We start from the raw sequence: 23053 nt of genomic DNA, 5'->3' as shown, positions 1-23053 counted from the left end.
TTGTTACGAATGTTTCTTATTCCCTACCCTAGTGCCACCAGAGCTGGGAACGGAATGACTTAGCAGAGTTTCTAATTAACATGAGGTCATGCACTAGATTAATAAATGGAAACTTATAAGAAGTAATAATCTACTATTTTGAAGGAAATTCTGTAACTTATAAGATAAGATAAGAATGATATTTTAGTTTCATGAACGATTTAGAATAAACCTGTTCAAAACAGCATTGGCTTGCTAAAAAAAAATGGCGCCCCAATAAACAAGACTGTGCTAGTTTTACTTTTAAAAAGAAACACGCTCTGGGCATTTCGATCGAATTAGTTTCTCAATTGAATACGTTGAACACGTACTAAGAAATACATAATATATGGCTGTATTAACCCATTGATCCCTGAACACACGAACAATTTCTTACGAATTGTGCACAACTGGTTCAGGCTTGGAAAGTACCAATTTTTTAAAGAAAATTGTTATTGATTGGTATTGAAGGCAATATTGCAAATTTTAAGCTGGTTATTTCTTAAGAAAATCCAATGTTTAAGTCTTTCTCTCCTGATTGACGATACCATCGTAGATTGGACCCCATTAAATTAACATAATTTTTGGGTTCATGGTTATATAAAATGGCATGCATTTGTCTTTACCAATTATAATATATATGATTAAAAGAAAAAAGTTACTGACGTTTAACCCTAGCAGGCTAGGGAAATGTAAATGAGAAAAATGAATAATTCCTTCTGAACGCGGAAAATTATTACGGAGAGATAGAGTTAATATGCCTCGCTGCCCCTACCTTACCTGAAAGCCTACCACTTTATCATAATTTGAAGTCACGATAATTTAAAGATAGACAGGAGACGACAATTGGCCAATAAATACGTTTGATTATCTCCCCGGCGTTAGGTGGCGTGCTGATTTTTTAGCCTTCTTAAAAAAAAAAATCATTTGTTGTTTTTTCTTTACAATACTTTGTCATAAAAAGTTTTAAAACGATTTAAAAGCGACGGTGTGAAAAAAACTCTAACTACTTTCATCAAAATGAAGTCCGCCAACTGGCAACTTTTCAGTAAGGGGCAAAACTCGCAGCACTTTCCAGTTAGCTACTATTTTTATCCCTTCTTACTTTTGAGATCACTTGGTCACCGAAACAGGTGTCTGTTTCAAGTCCCGTTTCCTTTATTGTTAGCTCTGTGTAATGCCATGTACCAAGTTCTATTCATTAATTGATTTCAGTTTTGAATTTACCTAATAATATTTCAGATTTATTCAAAACAAAACACATTTAAATCTCATTGAGCTAACTTCCTGGCATAAGAAGTATTTTTTTTTTAATTTAAAACTGCGAACAGTGTTCATAATTAATTAGTAGAATGTTCTACAGCAGATCGACCAACATTCGTGGTTTTACAAACAGTGTCCAGGGAGCTCTTTTCTCAGGGTTGACTTTTTGTAAATGAAAGAGGACTAAGTCAAGAAAAAAATCAAAAATACTTTACAAAAAAAACCCCAGATTTTAAGCAATACGAATTATAATCGTATCAATTAATTTCATTGAAGTTTGTAATATGATCTAGACCAACAACAATAAATCTGTGTGATTTGAAATAGTTTTGCCGTTTTGTTTAGCCCTAATTCATAGGCCTACTCTTAGCCTTCTCACTAAGCTATGATCCTAACAGTTATCTGGACCAGTTGGAAAATAGGGAGGGGGGGGGGGTTATAAGAAAACGTGAATTTTATCGTAATCGCTTTTTAAAAGCATTTTTAAAAAAAGAAGTACGACCTGAATTCGAAAGTTTCAGGTCAACTCTTGTGACAGTTAAAAGGTCCTCGACTCCTGTGCGCATTACACACAACCAGTCATCTCGTTGGCCTAGATCTAGTTGCTTTCTTAAAATTTACTAGCTCTAGGGCTAACTGTGATTGTTTTCTAGATTTAATGCTTGGCAGTCATTGCATTTTTACTTTGTCTTAGAGCTTTTCAAACTCCGACTTGACAAGAATGTTACATATTGCACCTAGTGTCGATACCGAAAATGAATGTCTTATCATCTAGTTGCTTTCTTAAAATTTACTAGCTCTAGGGTTCAATGTTGTGATTCTGTTCTAGATTTAATGCTTGGCAGTCATTGCATCTTTACTCTGTCTCATAGTTTTTCAAACTCTGACTTGACAAGAATGTTACATATTGCACCTAGAGTCGATACGGAAAATGAATGTCTTATCGTGCACGGCTAGTTTTACAGTCCAATAGTCTTCAACGACATTGACGTTCTCAATTTTACCCTTATTATACTAGCTACTTGAAGTACTAAAAGATACAATATTTACGTCCCTGTGGCTGTCATCTTCTACCAGATTAACGTTGCGTCTTTTTCTGCACATTTGAAACCAGTGGTTTTTTATTTTTGTGTAGAAATTGCATGTGGTTCCTATTGCTGGACATTTTCCCTTTTCGTGGTTCTTGCCGTATTTATGACATACTTTATCTGGGTTGTCTTTAACATTAGACTTCTGCTCGAGTACATTGTGATTGCTAAAACTTCTTAGCCCCTAAAAATGTTCACTTGGCTTTGCAACATCTCATATTGTTGACCAATGCCTAAAGCCTTGCTAAGTGTCAACTCTAAGTCTTTTCGTGTATGATTCCGCTAATGATCATATCAATAAGCATATCATCTGGATTGCTTTGATAATAATAAATAATATTGGTCTTGAATATAGTTAGATTTAGTATTAAAATTTCTTCGTTAGTCATGTCCAGTTTTTGTTTATAGAGAAATTGGGTACCTTTCTGAAACCTTTTAGCACTGGATATGAAGATTGAAAAATGAAATATATTGTAGCTTTCATTACACATTTCACCAATACATGTTGAATTGTATTGAACTGTGTGGTTGCTTACAGGAATTTGTTTTAGATGCAGGTTTATTTAAAACAAATCTTACAAATTCTTCAATACTGGAAAAAATCAATTTTTCGCCAATAGTGTGCAGTTTTCTGGATTTTGTTATAAGTAGAGTTATTGTAAGAAACTCACAAACATTTTCTTTGGGGTCTGGTCTGAAATTTGAGTTTTCAAAAGTAATTGAAAAGTACTTGAAGATTTAGAAACAAAATATTCCGATGTAACTGCTGGCTTAGCATGGGTAAGGTAATGAGATTATAAAATCTGTGACTTTGTTGCTAATATTTCTACTGAAGACTGGAAGAGAGATAGTTCATGTTTTTCTATTGCTGTGGGTAGTTTCAATATGAAATGTAAGTGCATGTTAAATCTTTTCAAACAAAGCTTTCCCATTTATCCAGGCAAGCAAGTGAAAACAGTTGTTGTTTTTTTGCTGAAAATTTAAACTATTTCTAGTGAAATAGTTAAAAATTGTATGCTTGCCAGAAGCTGTATTTACACACTTAAAAAAGCTTTGCAGCTAAACTTTCACATTATTTGTGTACAAAAACATATGTGAACAAGCATTTTTTTTTGTGGATACTAAACAAATGTAATCACAGCAGTCGCAAGGGTAACAACTTAAGACAACTAGTAAGCTAATTCCAGAGTTCTAGAATATTACGCATGAGCGTAAACAGTTGAATATCTCACATTAAGTAAAAATGTACATTTGTGGTGAAATGTGATATAAAAGACAATAGCAATCTAAAAGAAATCGAAAAATGAGTTTCGGATATGATGTAATTCCTCAATTGGGGTGTGAAAAGTGAATTATAATACAGTATAAGTATCAATTAAAAGACATTATACACACCTCATAATGACAATTTTTGTCTATATATTCCGTATATTTTTAGGACTTTTTCCTATCTTTTGCAATTTCTGGAGATTTCCAGGAGATCCTGGTAAATTGACATGAGGGCGCGGGAAATCTGTCTTAAGTTATAAAATGGTTCAATTTAATAATTTATACACCTTGAATTAGCGCGGGTCCTATGAAAGTGCGGGGCCTATAAGAGTGCGGGGCCCACTGCGGTCGCATAGGTTGAAGTGGCCTAAGGCTCCTTTTTTCCTCCTGGGGGCTTACTGAGAACAGTTTTTGGCAGATTCGCAAACTAAACCGCCATTCGCGAAAAATCCTCAAGCACTATCAAAACCTTTGTATTTTATTTTAGGTATTTCCCCAATAGTCCGCAGTCTATATAGAAAGCATTAAAGATTCACGCAAAATTCGTATTTTTAAAGGCATTTTTTTCTTTTTTCATAAGTCAACTTACTTTTGTATGTCTTACGTCATTTTCACTTTCTTTTAGACGCGGTCTTAATAAAAAAAATTAAAATCCTAAGAGCATTAATAAGTTATATATATATAGTTTTTTTTTTCTTTTTTCGAGAGGGAGAAAGAGAGGGGGAGAGAGAGAGAGAGAAAGAAAGAGAGAGTAAGAAATGGTACTTTGTAACATTGTAAAAATAAATAAATAAATCTTAATAGCATTGAAAAGATAAGATAATTTACATTTCGTTACATTTTAAAGGGGTCGAATAAACGAATACAATTAATAAAACCAAATTGATATTGCTTTGCATTTGGAGAGAAGAAAATATCAAGATAACGTAGAAAGGGGAACAGCAAAGTGTACGAAGGACTAACTTTTTGTTGTTGGGGGGGGGGCAGCGGAAAACTAAAAGTGCTACTAAAATTAAAATATGAGAGAGTGTGTATTTGCCGTGTCTTTCCAAATCAATTCCAAAGTCGATGCGCAGGTTTAAAATAAATGGGGAGGTAGCCGTTGTACTGCTCGTGTCTATATACTGTTAAGACGTGGGGTTGAACTAAAGAAAATAACTCACCAATTCTCAGATCGCTGGTATCTCTCCGATTGCAGAAGCACACTTCAACTATGATAAATCAATATCCCCGATAAAAAGAAATAATGTCACAATCTCCAAATCAAATTTACATATCCCGATTCACTAATACAATAGAAAACAATCCTCAATCCTCAGTCAAGAAATCCAAAACTCATCACTAAAGTTTCTTAACACATTTACACACTAGTTCAAGTCATTTACGTCCAACAGAATAAACAAAAATTGACCTACTTTGCACGTGAAAAAAACAAATGGTCAGTCAGGGAGGAACAGGGTTACAACAATACATTAATTTCAGATCTATACATTTCTGCCTAACCCTAACCCAGCTTTAGAATGAGTCAAAAACAGTTGACCTATTTAGGGTCCTTCCTAAACTAAATCTTGGGCTTGTAATACAGAGGTTTTATCTAATGGTGATGCCCTCAAATTGGAAAACAAGTATTTTGTACAGAAAGTCAATGAATAATACTTAGCTCTATACAGAGAGTACTCTTCATTTCTTTGTGGTCTTTACTCTTAATTGTGTATGTAGTCATCTTTTCTGTAGACTAAGATTGAGTACAAGAAAGAATGACAGCTAGGTCAGAAATTGTTTACCTTTACCTATCACTTAGTCTGTTGGACCGATGGGGCACCATGCAAGATTCGTCGACCGTCTTTCTCCATTCCTCTGTCTTTTGCCTTAGTTAGGTCAGAAATTTAGATATGAAAAAAAAGGAAGACTAGACGCACAGAAAGTAAGACTACAGACAAAGAAATAAAGACTACAGACAAAGAAAGGAAGACTACAGACAAAGAAATAAAAACTACAGACAAAGAAATAAAGACTACAGACAAAGAAATAAAGACTGCAGACAAATAAAGGAAGACTACAGACAAAGAAAGGAAGACTACAGACAAAGAAAGGAAGACTGCAGGCAAGGGAGTTTAGTTACAAATATTAATGCCATGGATCTACTTTCAGTTTGTTTGTGAAATATAGAAAGTACTCTAAACATGCTGATATCAATATTGGATTCAGTTACCTTGAATTTCCAGCCGTGACAGTCTGTAACGTGAACATAATGAGAAAGTCTATGGTAAGATTTAGTATGTTAATTATTGTCAATCTGTTCTATTTACATAAATTTTAATGCATAGCAAAAAAAAAATATATGTGAAGTCGCAATAGTACAATACCTGCGAAGTATAATACTGGACATGATGCCCTTCTTATCGAGACTTTGCTTTACTTTATTAGGGCCTAGCTACAAAGAAAGAAAGAAAGACTACAGACAAAAAAGGAAGAATACACAAAAAAGGAAGACTACAGACAAAAAATAGACTACAAACAATAAAAGAAAGACTGCAGACAAAGAAAGACTACAGACTTAGAAAGACTACAGACTTAGAAAGACTACAGACTTAGAAAGACTACAGACTTAGAAAGACTACAGACTTAGAAAGACTACAGACAACGAAAGAAAGACTACAGACAAAGAAAGAAAGGACTACAGACAAAGAAAGAAAAACTACAGACAAAGAAAGACTACAGACAAAGAAAGGAAGACTTTAGACCAAGAAAGAAAGAAGACTACAAACAAAGAAAGAAAGACTAAAAAGAAAGAGAGACTACTGTCTAATTAATATTCAGGTCTAATTCCCACGACCACTGATACTACAAGATTTAATTTTATCGCACGAATTGTGTACATTTTACTTGAGCAATTTTTTTATTGATTGATGTGCCAAATTTTAGTAAGTGGGGGCCCTGGGTAGAATGTTTGTGGTGGCCTCTACTTTCTTCAAACTTTAATATAAATGACTTTATAATATTTAATCAAAAATGAAAAAGTTCTTATGAAAATAGAAGGTTTTAAAGTTGTCTGTTATTTTCATACTTTATTGTGCCTACATATCTCATGCTACAAAATATATATGTTTTTTGTTTTTTGTTATTTTTACAAAGCTTATATCCACTCACTCTGTGTGTCACTCTGTCTGTCTGTCTGGACAAAAGTTTGCACACGTTATTTCTCCGACACCCAATCTTGGATCAAGTTGAAATTGTGCACAATTATTTCTTTTCGCCTGACAACACAAAAATCAATTCTCTCTAGTTCTGCAGTCGGCGTCCAAGATTGGCAAGCGTGTAAGAATGTGTCCATGACCAGGGAACGCATCAGTCTAATTTCCGTATCGATGGCAATGCCTTTGTATTTCCATATTGTTGAGATTTGCAAGTGCCCTGAGGTTATATTGGTCATCATTTGAGTTTTTTTCTCAACTTTTCTTTGCAGTTACTTTGCTAAAGAAAGTCTTGTCTATTCTAATCACCAAGTCAGCTGTTCTTCTTCTGTCCCTGCTAGGCCATCTATGTCATCCGCGAAGCGCAAGTTAGTAAATTTTCTTCTTCCAATGCTTAACTTCGTAGCTGCCGAGAGCATCTTCCATTAACATTTTAAGGGAGATGATTGAGAGAGTTGTTGAGAGTAGGCAGCCTTGTCTTAGTCCAACATTTCTTTTCAACCAGTCTCCAACGTAGAAGCTTTGTATTGCATTGGTGTATGGAGGTTCTTGGTGAAGAAACAAAGCGAGTATAAGTAGATTTAATCAAACGTTTATTATTAGTCTTTCTCTATATGCATAATTTGTTTTAAATATTTTACTTATAAAATGCAATATGCCATCCCATTAGTAACAGTGATGACTCAGCGAAGCAGTGTGGATCAGCGTTTATTGTATGAATATATCTATCTATAACTGATAGAGCCACACAGCGTGATGTTTATATAGCAAATCTAATGTCTATTACAAAAATTTAATTAGCCTACAGATCATGAATATTTGCATTCTTTGTGTTGCTTTACTAACTCATGATGCTCATGATACTATATAAGGTGAAGCAGTCATCCAAAGAGCTGCAACAGTTTGTCTCTAAACTAAATACAAAAGACTGGATAGCCAAGGCGGCCAACACAAGCTCAACTTCGACTACAGCCACAACGGCACCTAAGAATATTGTTAAGAGAGCGGCAAATACGACGTATACAAATGCTGGAAATAGTGGTACAGACGCTGGCAATGATGGTACAGACACTGGCAATGATGGTACGGACACAACAAACTATGATTATAATGACGACTCTGTCCCAAGCAGTGATTACGAAGAGAACCCCTACGTTGATGATTACGTGTAAGTACCAAATAGAGTCTTCCTTAATCAGGTTTTCCATGCTACTTTCATCATTGTCATTTTTTCTTCTGTGTTTTCATAAATACATAAATTTATAACTTAGAACAAACAAAATCTTTTTTTTTTTAAACTAAGGGAAAAAACTCCGTACATACACCTGTATCATTCAATAATGTAGAAGTTGTTTCATTTATTCGATATCGAAACAATTAGTTACCAATAAATAATTAACTAATTGTTTACTTTTGTAATTGATTTGTTTTTTCTTAGGTAAAATAAATAATTGTTAAAAGTTTAAACATGATCCGAGAATAGATGTGGGAGAAATGATGTGTACACTTATTTAAGGGGACGCAACCTACACACCTAGCCATATCTGTGAATAATGAAGGATTCATTCCCCTTGTTGGTATCAAACAGTTATTTATTACCAGTAATTAATTTTTTAAATAGATTCATGTCTTCTCAGCGAATAATGAATTCTAACCTAATCAATTTGATCCGAGAATGGCTGTTGGTGAAATATCGTACAAAGTATCGCCAGAAAAATAGACAAACCGACAGACAGAGTGAGTTAATATAAGCTTTGTAAAAAAAAATGTCTTTTATGTCTGAAATTATATAAATGTAATAACTTCACTCAGCAGTTCCTCCTCATCCATCTAGCTGATGTGTCCAAGGGGGAGGGCAGGTGTCGAAACTCTAAGGGATTAGCGGTTTCTCTCGATCTACCAAGGTACAGGTGCCTAAGGGTCACTGGCCCTCAATGTTTTCCTCAGCGTCGACTCCCAAAGCCTTTCAAATCTTTGGGTATAGCTGCAAGGTAGCTGGGGTATGGATTCAGAATTTTCCTTCTCGAAGATGGGTAGCTAGTCAAAGCTAACGATCACCCCCAAAACTTAAAGGTTTAGGCGTCATTTCATCACCTTTGCCTCTTATCCCGTCGTAATAACAGTTCCCCTGGACCTAATATCTGATCCACGTGTGATGGCCCGGAGTTGGACTGGTTGTCAGAGGCTATTCCTTTGCCGAAGAAAGCATTTTATAGTTAATCAACAAAATGAACTTCCGTCAATATAAACATTGGCCTTTATCTTTGCCGGGACTGTTAATTTCTTATTAAAAACCTAATCAATGTCTTGGGCCTAATCATTCAAACTGTGACATTTATTTCAAATGATTAACATAATTATTCTAATCACTGAAATATGAAACGATGCTCTAGTACAGAAGACTAACACGTCACGTAGCAATGATACCTAAACACTAAACACTAAACACTAAACAATAATTTAGAAATAATAATAATAAGGCTTGTCTTCGAGTCCGAAGTTTAATGAGGAATGCAGTATTTCCCTTGGCTACGCAGCCCTAGCTGTGACCTACATATTTTGCCACATCTAGAGCAAGCATAACCATTGTCTGTCTGTGGTCGATTAAGACTGTCTGAGTCTTTCCTCGGCAGCGGATTTTCTTTTGCTCTCAAATGTGTATCCCGCGGCCTGCGACTTCAGAACGAGACAGCTGGGGGTCACTCACAGTTTAGAAATAGAATTAATTAAATAATCAAGAAAACTCAAGTACAAACGCATGTTGTGTCTCCTACGTTGTGACAGACGCATATAACAACCATTCGAGCAAGCAATGTGTGGCTTAATATGCACACACAAAAATATATTGAAAAAATATTTAATTATTAATATATAATTTTAAAAAAATGGATATGAAATGATACTTATATAATGACACTCGTGTAACAAGAAACTCGATTAAATTATATTATTACAAAGCTTATGTTAACTCTGTCTGTCTGGTAAAGTTGGAATATGTTAGTTCTGCTGTTACCTATTCTTGGATTAAGTTCAAAGTTTGCACAATTATACATTGAACCTGACAAGAAATGAATTAATCAAAAAATTAACCGATTATATAAATAATTGTTGGTGATTAATTATTTTGAATGATATCGAAATAAGGGGAATAAATGCTATTTAATGAGAGATGTGCATGTATATATGGATTTTAACCTCTTATTTTACATTTTGACACGATTATTCTCCCAATTCCTATTCTCGGATCAAGGTGAAAGTTTGCATTATTATTCATAATCGATAACAATACATGAGTTAATCCAAATATTAACCAGTTAGTTAATCATTTAGTACTAATTAATTTAATTTATCTAGCAGAAAGGGAACTAAACCCTGTAATTTTCAGATAAATGGCAGTACTTAGCGGTTCTTTCCATAAGATAGGCTTTGTTTTTGAAAAGTATTCTATCTTTTGTTTCTTTCTTGTTAATTTTCTAGAATTCGACAAAAAATTTTGAAATCGTTCTTGGACAGTTTTGATGATGGTTTCAACTGGCAACAAGATGTATACGAAGATCTCTTTTACAAATCGGTAAAAAAAATAAACTATTACAGATCTCCATTTATGTAAATTTGATGCACACAAATATGCAGTGAAGATGTATTTTGATTTATTTGTGTGTCTTGGACAGATATTACATATCTAGCTACCCTTTTATGTTGTTGTATGTTATGCAAGTGAGCTACGATAATATCCAAAGAGATTTACGATTCGTCCATCATGGTTTAACAAAAGATTGGCTTAGTAGTCTACATTTAAGCTTTTTATTTATTTACTTTACCTATGGCCTAGCTGACCCCTCACCTTCACCTATCCCTTAGTCTGTTGGGCCGTTGTGGCACCACACAAGGTCTGTTGGCCGTCTTTCTCCATACCTCTGTCTTTTGCCTTGGGTAGAATACTTTCCAATGACAGGGCCGTCCATTCTTTTATGTTGCCTTCCAATCGCTTTCCCTGTATGCCTCTTTTTTTTTTTATCTTTTGATTTCTGGTAATGTTCCCTGAAGGAAGGGAGACATTTTAGATTTAGTCAGTAGGTCGATTGAAGTAATGCTCAGTGTTTGTAAAAGTGTGTGTGTGTGTGTTAACACTGTGTAAAGGGTCTGTCAAGAGTTTGTCAAGCGTGTCTCTGATGTTTATAATTAGACAATGTTTCAATTTATTGTTTACAGTACAGTAGCGAATCCTGGGAGGCTGTTTCCAGCAGATCCACAATTGCAACATTGGTGGAGAATTTCAAAGATCTTTACAGTATCATGAACATGTAAGTATACAGCTGTGTTCTGTATTTGTTGGGAAGGAATGTATCTCTTATACACAATACACATTTACGAAAAAAAAAATTTTTTACAGCCGAGGAATAGAATAGTCGGCAAAAAAAAAGAGAGCTTTAGCCTCCAGCCGGCAGACAACGGACATGTCTAAGCTGAATGTGGCGAAATATGTCTTCATGGTCACGTGGAAAACAAAATTTCTTTGGATATGAACCGAAATATTGAGTTAAATTTGTACTAAGCAACTCTTAACTAGCCACAAATATCTCTCTAACCAAATAATTCCAACTAACTTACTCCGATTACTCTCTTTGTTTTATATTCTAGGCTTTAGAATATTCGAGACTTCACGCCACCTGATGCCACACTTTCCAATAACTTTCATCTAGATTTTACTTTCTCTTTACCTATACCGATATCGCACTATATAATTCTAACGAAAATCTGTCAGGCATTTTTTTATATTTTTTTTGCGGCTTTATGTGGCGTGACCTGAATTAAGTACGACTGTCAATGTCATACTCCTGTGACCGACCTTGAACTCTCGTGCAGCCTACACGCTAAAAGTGTGACGCAACTCAAATTGTGTTTTAGATTTAGAAAAATGAATATTTATGTTATGTTCATTTCTTACCTTTCTGTCATCATTAGAACCCAGCAAAAAAATGTCAGCCATCAGGTTCACGACATGCTCAGACAATGTTCATTCGCCACGAGAACATGTGAAAAGTAAAAACTGTTTGTTTGTTTTTTCCAACCTTTTTTTTTAGACCAATATAAAAATTCGTTTTGTTAAATAATATAATTTTTAAACATATTTATTATATTAAATTACACATAAATTATGTTACTATTTCTCCAGCTCCTATAAACAAACAACGAATTCAGAATTTGGAAATTGTTACACTATACAAGACTCACGATACATTTCAAAGAAGAGTGGACCAGCTGGAGGTAGGACACGTTAATTGGGTCATTGTCTAACAATTTCATAATATTAAAAAATTGCATTTTTTTTGCCTGTGAATTATAAAACATTATGGCGGCTGTGTAATAAAATGCTGAACTGTTGAGGTGAAAGTCTTAAGCATGAATCTCAGGGAGTCTCTCGTTATAAAATAGGAGGCGCGGCGGCTGAGCGTAGTGTCCAGGGTTCAAATATTGGTGAGGTCTAGGATTTTTAATTTCGGAATATTTCGATACCTCTGTCCAACCAGCTCTAATGGGTACCTGACATCTGGGAAAAGGTATCGGTGGCTGGTCGTTGTGCTGGCCACATGACGCCCTCGTTAACTGTTGGCCACAGAGCTATTTAATTCCTTTAAAAAAAAAGAAGAGTTTATAGTTATTTTAAAATTAAATACGAACGACCAAATTTTCTACAGAATAGTTATCTCCCTTTAACTTTGTATATAATATATATATAAAGCGAAATTAATTAAATATAGCTGCGTGGTTGGTATATTTTGTTTATTGATTCATGTGTTGTCATCTACTTAATAAGGTAATTGGAAGTGGTGAAATTGATGTGTCAAATATTTTGACCAGACAGACAGACATAGACGGTGTGACGAAATACAAAATTGTTATATTATTTTTGCCTCATTGCGTATTATACAGACTAAATGATCCTAATATTTGTGTCCTGTTTGTTTGTTACTATATTATAGGTCTTGAATTAATTTTGTATTTGGAAAATGACGAGTACCTGCCCTTGGTCACCAGTGGTAGAGGCGCTCACGTTATAATCCATGACCGGAACACTGTTCCACTTCCAGAAGAAGAGGGCATCGCTATATCTGTGGGACAACAAACTATGATTGCCCTTAAAGAGGTTAGAAGTGTTTTTATTTATTAACAGAAACCAGTGGCGTTTTTTTTTTTGTTAGGTTGTCATCAGCTGTTCTTAGCAGGGTTTCAAGAAAGAGACCTGTCCAATCTTTTATAATATCCTTCCTTTCTTTGTGGTCTCTCTACTGTACATTGAAGAGTAACTTTTTGGAACATTTAAGGTGAAAAAATGTCCTATTTCCAATTTTGTGTGTGTGCTAATGCGCTCTGATTGATTCACTTCCTACCCAGTGGCGTAGTTGGGGTGGGGGGAGGAGGGGTAAGATTTGATAATCCCCCTGGGTCCCTATTTAAGTGGGGACCCAAATGAGTCATTTTTTTTTACATTAAATATTAAATACTACGCGAAATGCAGGGGGCCCCCCAAGGAGGTCGGGCCACCCAGGCCTCAAAATGATGAAGAATTCCTAGCTACAACCCTGTTTCTACCGTGTGATGTTGGGAGGTGGATGAGAGGGATGTGTTTACGGTACAATTGTGTAAATGTTTTAAGTTTTAAAGTTATCCGTTTTTGTTTTTTTTTGTGTTACAATTTAGAGGTGTTTTCTCTTGCATAATTATGTCTATACTAGAGGTTGTGGAGATAAATCACTTGATCAAGGAATCTCTATAACAAAGCAATTAAAACTAACAATTTTATTTGTTTTGCCACAAAATCCTATTGATTTTTGCATTTTTGGATTCAGTTCTAATCGCTACCTGACATAAGTTAGGAAGTCAAGCTAAATATTCGTTGTTCTTGACTTATAAAACCCTGGAAGCCGTAGTCAAGGTCTTAAAAGTTATCTTTCTTTTCGTTTCCAGATTAGAATAAGTCGGCTGGGTGGTAAATATGCTGCTTGTAAAGATGTGGATGAATTTTACAGGAGCTACGGTGTCAGGTTCACGATAAATGTAAGTCAAATATAGTTAATGAAAGTTACAAAGTTCGATCGAAGGGAACTACTTACAGTAGCAGCTGGGGAAAAAGTGGCACAGGATAGATCCACATGGGGAGAGAGCATAAAAGAAGGGTCCCAGATTTCAGATGCCATATTCTACAGTAGTAGAAAGAAGGGTGAAAACGCAACAGCACCTGGTGATTACATATGCCTAACTTGTGACCGCAGCTGTGTATCAAGGATTAGCCTCTTTAGTTACACAAGAAGTTGCAAAGAAAAAGATATTCTCTGGAGAAGTAAAACGCCACAAGATTATAGCTTAATGACATAATGAGCATATTATCTTAATATAAGGCATATCAAAAGTTTGAGAAAAACCAGTAACTTGGCAGAATTTAAGTCCTCGGTTAACATGCATGACGTAGTCATCTAGTTTTTTTGAAGTAACCTCTGTATTTTATAAGATAAGAAGATAAGACTGGCTACCTATCAGGTAGTGCCTTATTTACTCTTGAAATGGCTACCTTGTCGTAAGGCATGCGCGCTGGACTATCATTCGGACTTTTCAATGGTTTCGGGTTCATACTCTGCCCACTGCCATCCTCGGTCGTCCTTCGGGATGTTTGGACTACGAAAAGGAACATCCGAAAATGTAAAATAAAATAAGGTCGTAAGCTATTTGAATTATGGAGCGGGCTCTTTATATGTCCAGACATTAGGTCAGTGGTGAATATCACTTGGGTTACCTAAACTGAAGCTTCTTTTGACTAGATGTCAATCCGGACCTGCTTTAAAGGATATGGAGCCCAGTCTGCTATAAAGCTGAATTTCAGCCCCAAATAGTTTTATTGACTAGTTAGTTGAATAGTAAGTTGACTAATTAATATACTAGTTAGTTGACTAGTTGGTTGACTAGTTAGTTGACTAGTTGGTTGACTAGTTAGTTGACTAGTTGGTTGACTAGTTGGTTGACTAGTTGGTTGACTAGTTTGTTGACTAGTTAGTTGACTAGTTAGTTGACTAGTTAGTTGACTAGTTGGTTGACTAGTTGATTGACTAGTTAGTTGACTAGTTGGTTGACTAGTTGGTTGACTAGTTAGTTGACTAGTTGGTTGACTAGTTGGTTGACTAGTTAGTTGACTAGTTGGTTGACTAGTTGGTTGACTAGTTAGTTGACTAGTTGGTTGACTAGTTGGTTGACTAGTTAGTTGACTAGTTGGTTGACAAGTTAGTTGACTAGTTGGTTGACTAGTTGGTTGACTAGTTGATTGACTAGTTAATTGACTAGTTAGTTGACTAGCTAGTTGACTAGTTAGTTGACTAGTTAGTTGACTAGTTGGTTGACTAGTTGGTTGACTAGTTGGTTGACTAGTTAGTTGACTAGTTGGTTGACAAGTTAGTTGACTAGTTGGTTGACTAGTTGGTTGACTAGTTGATTGACTAGTTAATTGACTAGTTAGTTGACTAGTTAGTTGACTAGTTAGTTGACTAGTTGGTTGACTAGTTGGTTGACTAGTTGGTTGACTAGTTGGTTGACTAGTTGGTTGACTAGTTAATTGACTAGTTAATTGACTAGTTGGTTGACTAGTTAGTTGACTAGTTGGTTGACTAGTTGGTTGACTAGTTAGTTGACCAGTTGGTTGACTAGTTAGTTGACCAGTTAGTTGACTAGTTGGTTGACCAGTTGGTTGACCAGTTGGTTGACCAGTTAGTTGACTAGTTAGTTGACTAGTTAGTTGACTAGTTGGTTGACTAGTTGGTTGACTAGTTGGTTGACTATTTAGTTGACTAGTTGGTTGACTAGTTGGTTGACTAGTTGATTGACTAGTTATTTGACTAGTTAGTTGACTAGTTAGTTGACTAGTTAGTTGACTAGTTGGTTGACTAGTTGGTTGACTAGTTGGTTGACTAGTTAGTTGACCAGTTTGTTGACTAGTTAGTTGACTAGTTAGTTGACCAGTTGGTTGACTAGTTAGTTGACTAGTTAGTTGACTAGTTAGTTGACTAGTTAGTTGACTAGTTGGTTGTACTTATTTTATGCATATTTTATTACTGTACTTATTATTTTATTATTTACTCAACTTTCATATTGGAATTCATATTTGCCTATAAGTTACGTCATCCTTCTCAATTAGAACAGGTTCTACAAGCCTTCATTGTTAGCAATGAAACTAAAGTAAAGTATTAAATGGATTAGGTTTTAAAATGTATATTTCATTTTTTCCATGTCTTCGTGTACAACTTATTATCATCTCGTGAACTCAAGAAAAAAGAATCTTATAAATATGATCTACTTTCAGCTGTGTCAGAAAATGTGTCTCCTGAGACAGATCTACGAGAAGTGTAAGTGTCTTGACACACACTACAACTATATCAATGTCTTGATGAAGTTCGTTGACAATAAGACCTGTCTCACAAAAGAGGGTTAGTTATGACGTTGTATTCGTACTTTTTTTCTTTTCCGAAAGTAAACCATCTAATTTTTTAAAGTATATACGCAAGCAGATTTTTCAAAAAAATAACACCACTTTCAATGACAAACTTCAGGGGAAGAAAGTCTTATTAAAACTTTCATAAGCTTCTTCATAAATAAATCAATCTTTATTAATAGATTCGCGCATTGGTACAAAAAAGTGCATCTAAGGTCACGATTGAAAAAGTATCAATGCATCATTATAAAATACATTTTCCATTTATTAACTAATTCATTTGTTTTGTTTTGTTTTACATGTTTCGGATGTTCCTTCAGAGTTGTAGATAATTACTTCCTAGTCCAAACCTCCCGCAGGACGACGAGGGATGGGAGCGGGCAGGGCTTGAACCTGGGACCATCGATAAATCTGAACGACAGTCCAGCGTGCAAACCGCACGACCAGGCAGCCATCCATGCAATAGAATACTGATTCGAATGTTGTTTTTAAAAAGAATTTTAATACGCACTTCGTTTCAATTCTAAGTTAAAAAACTTTTATATCTCTCAGTTTTCACACATCGTCATTAGGCTATACACTTGTAAACAATCTAAATTACAATAAATAGAGGCCATATCTATATAGATCTATATTTATAATACGAGTTCTAGTCTAGTTATAGTAGATTCTATATTAAGATTCTGTATCTAGATCTAGGCTTAGATATAAATTTAGATCTAACTCTAGATCTAGACTTAGATATACTTAGATCTAACTCTAGATCTAGACTTAGAGACTAAGATCTTTTTCTAGATCTAAACTTAGAGACTTAGAGATCTATTTCTAGATCTAGACTTAGACTTATATCTTGAATCTAGATTTAGATCTAAAACTAGGTCTAGATCTAGCTAGCTCAATGTCTAGTTTGTATGACAAATGACAATGGAGATATTAATTTTTATTTGCGAGGGGAAAGTCTTGTCATCTGTACACAATTGAAGCTTAAAGAAGTTCAAGAATTTTATTTTCATGTTGCCAATTTATCTAATTTTGTTAGAAGAATAAATCTTTTTTAGTTTCTTTTTTTTTTACAATGTTACATGTTATTAATTTTGAACTTATGGATAAGGTTACTAATTATTATTTTAAAAAATATAAGTGTAGGCTAATTAATATATGGAGATGCTGTGGTTGAGGGGTAAAGCACTTGGAACTGAAGGGGAGGTATCCCTGAAAATCTTATTTTTGTTATTTCTAAAGCTAGGCCTTTGAAATTTGTTATGGTAACATATAATGATATTCTAAAATAAATAATGCTAAAAAAAAGTTTTTTTTGAATGATGGTTGCCATGGTAACGGCGGCCATATTGTTTATTGTATACAAATTAAAACTCTGAATTTTGTAAAAACTATTGATCAGAAATACATGAAATTGAATTAAAAGATAAGAAAAAAGGATCCTCTAAATTGGTACAACGTCAGAATTAAGGATTTAAGTACGTTTAATTTTTTACAAATTTTTGAATTTTTAGTATTTTTTAGACCTAAAAAAACAGGATAAATATTAATTAAAAATACTTTAAAAAAAAAAAGTAAATAAAATATTGAAAAAAAAACTTTGTACGAGTAAAGTTAATGATGTCCTTAAGAAGTGTTTCAAATATCATCAAAATCTATCAAGTAGTTTAGGAGAAATTCCTAGTAAAGCACAATGACATGTGCAAAAACTAACATTTTGAGAAAAATGAGTTTAAAGTATAAATTTTATTAAGATTTTGTCTCATAGCCCTTACAAAAACATTTAAAAAACATGTTTTAGACACAGATTTAAGCAATAAAAATGATTGTAATGTAAAGAAAAATGATTGATCTACTTAATTATGTTATTAGTTAAAAATCGATATCCTAGACCTAAAACTCAATTTTCTCTAGGGATTAAGCTTAAATTGTAATCAAAGAACCAAACGCATAAGTACTGCTTCTTTTAGCTCTCTTCTCTAAGAATTTTATTGCAGTCGTTTTGGAAAAGTCGAAACGTTATTGTTTCCTTTTTCAACCCAGGAAGAATTAGAAAGCTAACATAAGGAATTGTACTAATACATTTGAATACCTGCTTATTATTTTATGGTTATCGTATCGTATCTTATAGATTATGGATGCTACTTAACTCTTTCTCTCCGTAATTTTTTTTTCTCGTTTCGATAGTATTTTGCTCATTTGTATATCACTATCCTGTTATGATTAGACTTTAAATAGCTTTTTTTTAAAATCAGAAATTGTTATATGTGGTATTGAAATATAGTAGAATGCATGCTCTATTTAAACAACACAAATTTAAGTTTATAGATCCAAAATCGATTTTAGTTTAATGGGGGTCAAATTAACGTTGGCATCGTTAAATAGGAGAGAGTTTTAAAAGATAATTACGTCTGAAGAATATCTTACGCTTATTCCTCTTACATTCCAACAACATCCACCTGTCAATAAATGTACATTTGTAAACAGAAATTCATTTTCCTTGCAGTGAGAAAGCATATGATGCCTATGTATCATCCAGATATTGGCCTAATGATGATATAGCTGTAAGTTAACTGTAGCCGCCTTTATAACTTTATCGTTAATAGTTGTTTCATAATTTAATTTCATTCTTAAATATTAAATCTTTGATGTTAAAAATCCATAAGAAATATTAAATCAAATCTTAAAACAGTATTAAAGATGATACTTACTTTACTTGCTTTAGGAAGTTTTGGTCCAAGATGTCTGCAACACCAAACCACAGTACTGCAGTACTTTGAAAAACAAAACTAGTGCACAAAAAAGGTAGAAAAAAAACAAAAGTGCTTCTTCCCAAAAGCAATAAATGATTACTAATGTGAACGTTGTGCAATTAATAATATATTACTTAGATATAAGCGTTATGTAATACACCAACAATGTGTTCTCGATTGCAGGGACAATTTTCTCAAATTAAACATCTACTACAGAGATCTGAATTATGAAGAAATCAATGAAGAACCAGACTATGATGTATGTGGTGGACTTTAATTATACTTACCTTTTGAAACTCAAGCGCATTTACGTCGCTATTTTGCAGGGCCGGCCTTAGGCCACTGAAATCTATGCGACCACAGTGGGCCCCGAACTGTCATAGGCCCCACGCTAATCCTAGGTGTAAATTATTACATTAAACCATTCTATAACTTATAACAGATTTTCCGCGTCCTCCGCATTTACCAGGAGCTCCTGGAAATCTCCTGAAGTTATAAAATATACGAAAAAGTCATGGAAATCTCCGGAAATTATTAAAATCTTTTGAAAAATCAAACACTTCTCCTGAAATATATAGACGAAAATTGTCATTTAGGGTGTCATTCAATATGGAAAACGCCGATCCTACGCGCGATAAAAAAAAATTTAGTGAAAGAAGTTTCTCACGCCTCAAACTAATGAAGAATTAATTGAGGTCAACAATTCTCGAAGATAGATTTAATATTTGGCAATTCTTGCTATTGAGCGTGATCTATTTAGGAAACAGAATTTTTATAATATAGGACGATCATCCCAATAAATTACTAACACAGAGAAATAGGAAAAACAACCAAAAAAGCAAAGGACTCTGATCCAACTTACTGACGAACTAGCCCTAAAACAACACCTACCCAATAACAGAGAAAAAATTACCAGGTTTTCAAACATTACACCCGGACTTAACTTCAAACAACCAACCATCAAAACACATTTACTAAATAACACCTTAACAAAAGAATCAAATCCACTGGAGCTCAAAGTAGGCACGCTTGAAACAATTGAAAGCTATCAAAAAATAGCTATCCATATTTATACAGACGGATCGGCTTTCAAAGCCACCATCAATGCTGGTCTTGGTGCCTTCTTGGTCTTCCCTAAAAATAAACACTTTGAGATAAACGCACCCTGTGGTGATTACTGCTCAAACTTCCAAGCCGAAATTGAGGCAATTACCATAGCACTACAGACAGTGGAAAACAAATTATATGAAGGAGTGCAACCACCATCAGATATTGTTGTCTTTACAGACTCCCAATCTACTCTGCAAGCACTTAAAAGCAGCACCTCAAACAGCCCAAGAGAGTTGACAACACTCATTGTGATAATCCATCAGATGATATCAAAATTAAATATCAATATCACACTACAGTGGATCCCTGGACACATTGACATCATGGGAAATGAAAAGTCAGATAAGCTATCAAAGGCAGGTTCATCTATGGAACAATTAGATAGACCTGTTAACTACCTCACCCTAAGGTCAATGTTAGTCAACAATCACAAAGAGGAGTGGCTCAACCAATGGGCATCAGGAAACACAGGCAGAGCCATGTACAAAGAAATGACTACGCCTAACAAACTGGACAGTATTAACTTCCTCCCCCGCAAAGAACAAATTAGCAATCTTCCAACTAAGAACAGGACACACACCACTATTAAATTACCACCTGAACAAAATAAGCTCCACACAACTCCCCCTTTGCAGACACTGCGCCCACCCCTTTGAAACCGTAAACCATATCCTCTTTGAATGCCCCTCCCTAATCCACCTTAGGCAGACCCTACTTCCACTACAGCCCAACATAACCAACACCCTGTACGGCAGTGCTGAACAACTGAAGAAATCAGCACACTTTTTTTCCTTGGCACAGTCTGCAAAAGAGCTCACAGCTCAGCAGCAATAAAGCTGGCTAGAAGAAGAAGAAGATAATATACTAATAAACTAAACCAAAAAAAAACTAATCATGTACGTAGTAAAGAATGAATAAAGTGCAAAGACGAATTCATTTTCGAAAACAAACTCTTAATTTTCAGTTATTATCCGTATCCCTACCCAAACTTGGCCACGCGAAAGCTTTTCGCATAGGGCTCCACAATGGTTAAGTCCGGCCCTGCTTTTTAGTGACGGGTGAATACATAGTAGATTACTTAATATCTTTCCATGAAGTCTTGGTCACAATGGTTAAGTCCGGCCCTGCTATTTAGTTACGAGTGAACACTCCCCCACCCCCTTTTTTTTTAATTTTCGCCTTTAAAATTACGTAGAGCAACTCTAGTCCGTCCGACTTGCAAAAATAAAAGAGTGATCTTTCCATTAAGTGGTGTCCAAACTCTTGAGCCATGAAGAGAATTATATACAGAGATTATAGCTTTTATAGCTTTCATTCTTATAGCATTCTCAGCGCGCTCTGGTATGATCTCATTTGTGGACCAGTGTGTGTGTGTGGAGGGGGGGGATGGGGTATCTAGGGGAAGGTTTTCCGTGCTGCCTTTAGGTGCTCTCAGTAAACACAACTCTTCTCGAGTCGGGTGTCGAACCTCGAGCCCCTTTCATAGGTAGCCATGTCAAGTACAAGCGTACTTAGCCTCTTGACCACATTTCGCAATTTAATAACACTTTCTTATGCTACATATATCTTAAAATAGATTTACGCACAGTGAGCTCAGACGAGGCAGTAAATTTGGAACAATTATTTTGGTCTGCTTTATTGGTTGTGGTCTTTACTGAATTTTTTAAACCGAATAGGTTAATGTGTCTCTTTTTATATTTTTAGACGTATCAAGTGATGTCGGACTTTGGAGGGACCATAGGACTTTGGCTCGGCTTCTCCATGTTGAGTTTGTTTGAAATACTTCAAATCTTTGTACCATTGTTATTGCAGGTGCTGGGTAGAAGGAAAGGACATGCCGCGGAAGAGAGAGAAAACGAGAACGAATCTAAACTATGAGTGTATGATAACACTGTGTATGATAACACTGATAGTAGACATTTCTTGGCGAGCACATCATCATCATTATCATCATCTTTATCGTCATCGTCAACGCCCTCATCATCATCATTATTATCGTCATCATCATCATTGTCTGTCCCTTGACTTTCGTAGGTGTGTTGTGACAGTTCTCACGTAACAAAATCCGTCTATTTTGTCACGGTTCTCAGCAAGATATCAATCTCATGATCAACTGCCTTTATTTTTTCTCCAACCAAAGTCAGGTACCCATCAGAGTTGGGTGGACTCAGGAGAGCCCCGAAAATCCCAGTCTTTACTGAGATTCGAACCCAGGACCTCAGGTTTGGAAGCCAAGCGCTTAACCCTTCGACCACCGCGCCCCCTTGTGTAATAATGATGTGTGATAATTATTATTACTATTATTATTATAAAATGCAATGATTATTTCATGAACTTGTTCAACTTGAAAAGATGTATCTTGTTACTTATAAAATGTAATGAACATTTTTGTATCGGATATGACGTTATTTCATAACATTAAAAGCATGTAGTCCAGATATGCATCTTTCTTTAGACCTAGAAAGAAACATATATCTTAATTATTTATTACAGAAAATAAATTACACAATTTTAATGTTAAGGACATAAAAAAAGTTTGTATTAAGTGTTACTGTAGAAATGTGTTTGGATCAGTCTTGTAGTTAAATCTAGCCAAACAATAATAAATATGTGTGAGAAGAAATATTTTTACGAATTTTTTTTTTAGTTTAGCACAATTTCATGCTTTTAGCTTTCCAGTCCACTAGATCACTTGATACACAAACTAAGGCCCGGGGGTCGCGAGTAATATTCGGCTAGTTTTTATATAAATGGCCACTGTGCAATCGCTATTGATTAAATACTTGATTCACGCATATTGGCGCCTTAGTTAACTCTTTTACATAATGTCTCTGCTAGAAAGGCCGGCCTTAGATCATTGGAAGCCCTAGGCGAAATGAATTC

At 34.9% G+C, this 23053-nt stretch overlaps 2 protein-coding genes across 2 annotated transcripts; both read left to right on the top strand.

The window, feature by feature from the left end:
* Positions 1 to 4640: 4640 nt before the first annotated feature.
* Positions 4641 to 17489, top strand: LOC106075631 (amiloride-sensitive sodium channel subunit alpha-like). The gene is made up of 9 exons (XM_056028581.1): positions 4641 to 5904; positions 7705 to 8000; positions 10310 to 10403; positions 11045 to 11136; positions 11798 to 11875; positions 12009 to 12100; positions 12817 to 12980; positions 13802 to 13891; positions 16179 to 17489. The coding sequence occupies exons 1-9, from the start codon at positions 5890 to 5892 to the stop codon at positions 16305 to 16307; spliced, it is 1050 nt and encodes a 349-aa protein (XP_055884556.1). The 5' UTR covers positions 4641 to 5889; the 3' UTR covers positions 16308 to 17489.
* A 924-nt stretch (positions 17490 to 18413) lies between these two features.
* On the top strand, positions 18414 to 22675 carry LOC106065522 (amiloride-sensitive sodium channel subunit gamma-like). Its single transcript, XM_056029677.1, has 5 exons — positions 18414 to 18468; positions 18795 to 18871; positions 19033 to 19112; positions 19244 to 19319; positions 21875 to 22675. The coding sequence occupies exons 1-5, from the start codon at positions 18414 to 18416 to the stop codon at positions 22046 to 22048; spliced, it is 462 nt and encodes a 153-aa protein (XP_055885652.1). The 3' UTR covers positions 22049 to 22675.
* The last annotated feature ends 378 nt before the right edge of the window (positions 22676 to 23053 follow it).

This window comes from Biomphalaria glabrata, chromosome 5 (assembly GCF_947242115.1).
Source record: "Biomphalaria glabrata chromosome 5, xgBioGlab47.1, whole genome shotgun sequence".
Classification (NCBI taxonomy): Eukaryota; Metazoa; Mollusca; class Gastropoda; family Planorbidae; genus Biomphalaria; species Biomphalaria glabrata.
Note: the sequence above shows the minus strand (reverse complement) of the source record. Positions and strands in the feature narration are given on the sequence as shown.